General features: G+C 32.1%; 1 protein-coding gene across 1 annotated transcript; it reads right to left on the minus strand.

Moving 5' to 3' along the window:
- Window positions 1-1,868: 1,868 nt before the first annotated feature.
- Window positions 1,869-2,816, minus strand: LOC114631085 (olfactory receptor 8H2-like). Its single transcript, XM_028779386.1, has one exon. The coding sequence runs from the start codon at window positions 2,814-2,816 to the stop codon at window positions 1,869-1,871; it is 948 nt and encodes a 315-aa protein (XP_028635219.1).
- Between the last annotated feature and the right edge of the window lie 4,156 nt (window positions 2,817-6,972).

Consider the following 6,972-nt stretch of genomic DNA (forward strand, 5'->3'; position numbering starts at 1 on the left):
CAGTAAATGCATCATCTACAAATATTTTAAAATCACTATTTTAATAACAAAAATGAAATAATAAGAATATAAAAAAACAGATTCTAGGAAACATACATAGCAAAAACAACATAAATCATAAACTCTTTCTAGAATATTTATCTGTAATAGAGCCAGTTTGGTAAACAGGTTGTGAAAATGAGGTGATTATATACATATTGCACAATTTTTAAAGTAAAAATAAATATTTATCCTATTTGATAAATTTCACGTCAGTCAAGACATTGTAAATTTATTACTAATCATTGTCCTTAGTGTGTCACCTTTTTAAAACGTGAAAATGAAGTTGGTAAGTGACTGTCATACTAGCACAGAGAAGGGAGTTCAGTCCCCAGACCAGTATAAGGGACAAAGCAAGAAGGCATATAACAAAAACTCTTGTGTAGAGTAACATAAATACTTGCATTCCCAGAATCCCTGACCCACCAGAGTAGGTAATATGTTCATCCTAGGTTCAATAAGACAACCACTCTCAAAAACTAATGTGGAGAACAATACATAAGGACACCTGACATTAATTACTGGTTTTCCTTTCCCCATGCATCCTCAAGCACACATGAATACATACAAACACAAATACATACATAGGATATTGATACTTACATACTACATACACATACATGGAAAAAATAATAAATAATTTGAATACTAATTTATTAAAGAATTTATTTTAAAGTAATTTTATAGATACAATTTGTAATAAAAAAGAAAATTAACTATGGGTGTTGCAATTAATTAAGCCTAAGAATTGTATTGCTTTCAAGGGCTTAACAAATATACAAAACAGGGACAGTACTGAACACAGATTTTGAACTTGATAGATTTACAGTATATCATGTCTAAAATAACATAAGATAGAACTACTGATATGTTCCAATAACTAAGAAGAAAGTTTACTATGACACAGAGATGATCAAATTATAAACTTTCAAGTGAATGAATAATGCTATTAATGAATACAGAGAAAAATTTGTTCTATGAGACATAACTGACATTCAGTTATTGACTGAAAAGAACATGCTTTGGAGTCTCAATACTTTTTAACTTTTCTCTTCTTTTGGAACTTTAAATGTTTTCAAAATTGTCACTAACATGTTATGAATTACAGCACAATATTATTTTCCTATAATATAATGCTAGTTCAGACATTTATGTAAAATTCAAATTTGAAAATAATTGTGTATTCTTTAAAGTAGTTACATGCTTGTACATTGAATTATCTAAAAATAATTTATAAGACACCACAGAATACTCTTCAAGAAATGACAATCATTTAAAATGTCAGGAGTTGAATTTATTAATCACAATAAACCAGATTTTATTACTTCCTCAAGTATATTAATTCCATCATCCTATCACATGTATGTGAAATAATTATTTATTTTGTAGTGCTGAAATAATTTAATACTAAATTTAGTTCTTTGAAAAAATCTACTTAAGAAATAGACTGCAAATTATATAGTGAGTGATGTCTCAAAATACAGTCATTGCCCAAATTAACTTTTCATTAGATTTATCTAAAAATTTAGTAAGTTTGAAATTTTATATGAACCTAAGAATTTCAAATGTGTTTTCTTATGTTGCAAACTAGTATTCCTTAAAACAAAACAAAACATAAAACAAAGCAAAAGATGTGTTTTTACTACATTTTCTATGAAATTCAGACAAAAAACTGACAACTAAAACTGCATTCCTGGAAATTACCAACCTGTTTGTATGAGAACAGATCCAGAGAAATAGAAAAAATAAAAATAACTGTAATTGTTTACAGAGATTCACTAAGGGAATATGGAAGTAGAAACAATGTGACTGACTGGTTAATATCACCATTATCTTAACTTCGTGGATACTTGTCTTGTCTTCACTAATCTAACAACAGCGCTTTTGACTTCTTTGTTTCTGAGACTATAAATAAGTGGATTCAGCATGGGGATCACAATTGTGTAGAAAACAGAAGCCACTTGATCCTTTCCCAAAGAATAGGACTTACTTGGCTTTAAGTAAGTAAAAATGAGAGTACTATAAAACACAGCCACTCCGAGGAGATGAGAGGCACAAGTGGAAAAGGCTTTTTGCTTTCCTGAAGTGGAATTTATCTTCAAAATAGCGGAAAGAATGAACACATAGGATGCAGATATTGTGAGAAAGGACCCCAGAATTGTGGAACCTGCAAAAATGAATATAATGATTTCAACTACATGTGTATCACTGCAAGACAGAGATAGAAGTGGAGATGTGTCACAATAAAAATGAGGGATGACATTGGACTTGCAAAACTGGATAGTAAGCATGCTAAATACAGTTACAGAGGAATCCACAGCCCCAATTACATAGGACGCAGTGAGGAGAGCAAGGCAGCATCGTGAAGACATAATAACTGGGTAATGTAAAGGGTTGCAGATGGCTATGTAGCGGTCATATGCCATTGAAGAAAGCAGAAAACATTCAGTAGCTGCTAAGAGGATGAAAATGTACAGCTGGGTGAAACAATCTGTATAGGAAATGCTCTTGTTTGTTGTTAGCAGGTTCTCTAAGGTTTTTGGTGTGATGGCAGTTGAATAACTGAGGTCTAGAAATGACAGATGTGTGAGGAAGAAATACATTGGAGTGTGAAGCTGAGTATCTAGACGGATGATCAACATCATGCCTATGTTCCCCAGAACAGTGACCAGGTATATCATGAGAAACAGTACAGAGAGGACCAGCTGTATTTCTTTGGACTCTGTCAATCCCATGAGGATGAACTCTGGTTTATTTGAGTGATTCGAGGCATACATATTCAATGACCCTAAATAATGAAAATTCAAAGGTAATGCATATGTTGTATGGTGACAGAGATGTTTGTGTACATGTTTGTAACTGTGCTTTCATAATTACAGTATATTACTATATATAATTAGATTTACAAATAGAAACATAAAACAGAATTTGATTATGATATTATGTGTTATTATGTGCTATAAAATCAAGAAAAGTAGTGCTAATCTAAATAATTTCTGTTTTGGATTTAATCTGCATGAAATGTTGTGTATGTGCTTATATTATTCCCATATTTTATACTAGAAGATGGAAAATAATCAGTTAATTTATGAATTCATTTGAACACAACACAAATTCACGTTGAATCTATAATCATGTTAAAATTGTGAGACACCAAAGGATCTTAATCACACTCTTAGTAAATAAAATGTCATACATTTAATTAACAAATAGAAAACAATTTCAATATGTTTCCAGCTCTTTTCAATATCAATTAATTCTAACTATATTTTATCGAAAGTTAATATACTACATTAAGTATAATGAACTACATTAAGACAAATAATTATTTAAAAGATGAATCTTCTGAGAATTCCAAACAAATTTTAACTACAATTATTTTATCAAAATATAAATCATCACTGGTATAATCTCCTTCCAACTATTCTAAGCTTTCCACAATCCTGTTACTCCTGTACATGACAAATTATATGTGCTCTTATATTTTAAAATATAATTTCCATTTTATTTGCTTCAACCTTTACAATTTTAAAAATACTTACTCACAAAGCCACAGTTGACTGAAAAAGAAGAGGGAAAATATTTCCAATATCATGTGTCTGAATTTTCTCACAAGTGAAATAGAAAATTCACTTAAATATCTGAACACATTAGCCCTAGATCTTTTGTTTTCCTTGGTATTATTTTTTTTATTCTTTAGTGTATTCATTTTTTTAAAAAATTATCCTTTCCTCATGTTTCTGTCAAAATCAAAATTTAAAGGAAATTTACTCTTTAAATTTATTCCACGGGTGAATATAAATATCAGGACAGCAGACTATGCTTTTCTCTCTAGTTTACAATTGTGGGATTTATCATGTAGAGTCATGAGCATCACATAACACGGTCATCCTCAGGAGACAATTTCTAAGCGAAGTTTATTGGCAAGCTTACAAAGGCCTGAGGTCAAAGGACTAATTCAACAAAGGTTTTGCTTATTCCTGGGAGCCTTATAAAGAAGAACATAATAACTGTGTTATTTTTCTGATTATTCATAGTCTCATTGATTCAATAAATTTATAAAGTATAACATTTTTAAAACACTCTATTCACATCACTAGGATATATTTAAATAGTGTGGAAGGAAGAGAAATTTATTTTTAAATTTAAAGTGCTTATTTTGTTAATGAGATCATGATTGAATAATAGAAATATTTTTAGCAAAATGTTAAATTAAAGAAATGATTTTACTACAGTGAAAATATATTGATTAAAAACAATAAAACATGTGGTGTTAACACTGGTAAGTGTAGTTCTCATCTCCCATCACGAAACTTCCCTTTGCAGCAGAAAGATACCATTACAGGAAAGTATAACCTATAAAATTGTACTGTTTAGGAGTCAGTCCAAGTTGATAAATTTATAAAACAATTCTATCAGCTATGGCTCATGGATTATTTCAAAAGCAGGGAAAGAAATATTAGAAGGACCACAGGAATAGGAGATTTGCTATGAGAAGTTGTGTCCTTAAGATATGAGGTGCTAAATTTACAAAGTCTGTTCAAAAGGTCTGATTAAGCATGAACTGAGCAATACAATAACAATGAACATCCCATCTTGGACAGGAAAGCCATACCACTCCTTGGCATGTAGCCTAATGACTGGACATGATACGATACATACATTCAGCCAGCCATGCTCATTGATACTCTATTGACAATACCTAAAAAATTAAAATCAAAAAACAAAACAAAATAAAAACCTGTATGTTCTTCAACAGATGAGCGGATAATGAAAATGTGATACACAGTCAGCATGGGATACCATTCAGTTCTACATAAACTCACAAACATTCCACGAAAACGAGTGAACTAAAAAAGATCATGTTAAGTGAGGTAACCCAAAAATGTACACCTAGAAAGACATATGCCTTGTGCTCATGTTCTTTCTCATCTGTGTTTCCTAATTCCAAATCATGAGAAGTTAGTGCATATCCATGATCAACTGATGAAACTGGGAAAGAAAACTGGGAGCACTGAGATTCTGGGGGAATAGGGAGCAATGCAGAGGGAAATAGCAGTGTGCAAGTGATGTGTTGGGAGGAGCAAACTCCAACTGGGAAAGGGTATTAAATAAATATAGAAGGTTAGGAAGATAAAATAGGATAGACAGATAGAAGGAAGAATATATGAGAATGACATAAGAAATAATACTTTTACGTGTTTACCTAAAAATACTTATAATACATGTAAACTTGTATATAAATAAACATATATTTAAAATGATATTGTCTCATCTGGCTGGAAATGCTTCCTCCAACAGTTAATGAATCTAACAAAAACCATATCAGTCACAAGAAGTACTCATTTTACTTGTTAAACAGGGCTGTCTGAGAGACCTCCTCAGAACAATAAAGTCTATTACTATTTTCACTAGTTTTTCTAAAAAGTCAAGGTTTCTATTATTAGAGACACCATGGACTTCAGACACAGGTGCCAAAGGACCAAGAACCAAAACTGAAAAAATGGCTCCTCCCTAGGCACTAGGTTTCATGGTACCAGAAGGTTCTATACAACCTTTAATGAAAGGCAGCAACCAACAGTGCTATACATCAATGATATCTATGAATCACAGAAAGAAACAGAATGGAAAACAACAGCAGCAACAGCAACAACAAAAACAAAAACAACACACCTAATGGTGCATTAGTGGCACACATATCATAATGGTAAGCAACAGCTCTCAAATTGTATTTAAGATAGATACAACAATAAAGAATCTATGCTGGTCCCACCTACTAAGATCTAGTGAAGTCATGGATCTTGGAGAGAAACCTGTAACTCCAACTTTAAAAACCCAGTATAATTTGTAGTCACATCCCAATTAGTCTTCTTACACTACAGATAGTCAACAATTATGTTCTCTTAGCAACTTATACAGATACACAAAATCAAAATACTACCATTCCTAAACCTTAAAGGTTATTGAGGATGAGGCGACCCAAATTGAAAGAACCAGAGGAATTCAGTATTTGCTGAGAGATGGTATCTATGATGAATATTAGAAGGTATATTTATGAAATTTCACCATCATGTGCTGAACAGGTACAACAACAATAGATATGCTAAAATACAGAGGGACCCCAAGAGGCTTCATCGCTACTCAAAACACTTGAGGTAACTAAGGAATTTGGAGAATGAGAGAAATATATTTTTCAGGGAAGATAATGGTTATGGAGAACTACTATGTTAGTAGCAAATAAGGGACTCCCTTTCTCAGAGGATCTTCACTGTCTCTGCCTGTCTGAGACTATCCCTTTGCCTGGCCTTGTCTGAAAAAGGTATCTTGTACAAAGCTCTCTGCAAAGTTGCAAATATGGAAGAGCCTTGATTGAAGAAAGTAAAAAGGAAAATGAAGTGATTATATTATAATATCAAAACAAAAAATATATTCATAGAAAAAAATTACATTTCCACAACCCACCTTTTAAACGGATAGTTTAAAAATAAGCACACACTTCTTAAGCACCAGCACAATAAAGTGCTGTACTGTAAACAATCAGCCCCTCTTGCTTGCTTGATGCTATGACTTATTGGCCCTTTCCACCATACCTTTAAATACCTTATACTTGAAATAAGAAGAGACTCATATCATTGCAGGCAATTCCAAAAGTCATTTCATTCATACCCACAACCAACCTAACCCTGGTCTCCACCTCTGCAACCTTTATCCTCTCAAGTTCTTAGCCAACAGCATCAGGGGAGAAAGTAGGAAGGCACAGGTAATAAGAGTGGTTTTTCATTATCAAATGGTCAGCCCTGAAAACATATATTCATATAACATGATATAGATTGAACTGTATTTATTTATCTAATATTCTTTATGTGTACATGCACATATGTTTGTGTATATATGTATATGTGTATATATATATGTGTGTGTGTGTGTGTGTGT

This window comes from Grammomys surdaster, unplaced genomic scaffold, assembly GCF_004785775.1.
Source record: "Grammomys surdaster isolate TR1022 unplaced genomic scaffold, NIH_TR_1.0 350, whole genome shotgun sequence".
Lineage (NCBI taxonomy): Eukaryota > Metazoa > Chordata > Mammalia > Rodentia > Muridae > Grammomys > Grammomys surdaster.

Bases quoted from the DNA above. Each gene is read 5' to 3' on its own strand.
- LOC114631085 (XM_028779386.1), bottom strand. From the start codon at position 2,816: ATGTATGCCTCGAATCACTCAAATAAACCAGAGTTCATCCTCATGGGA.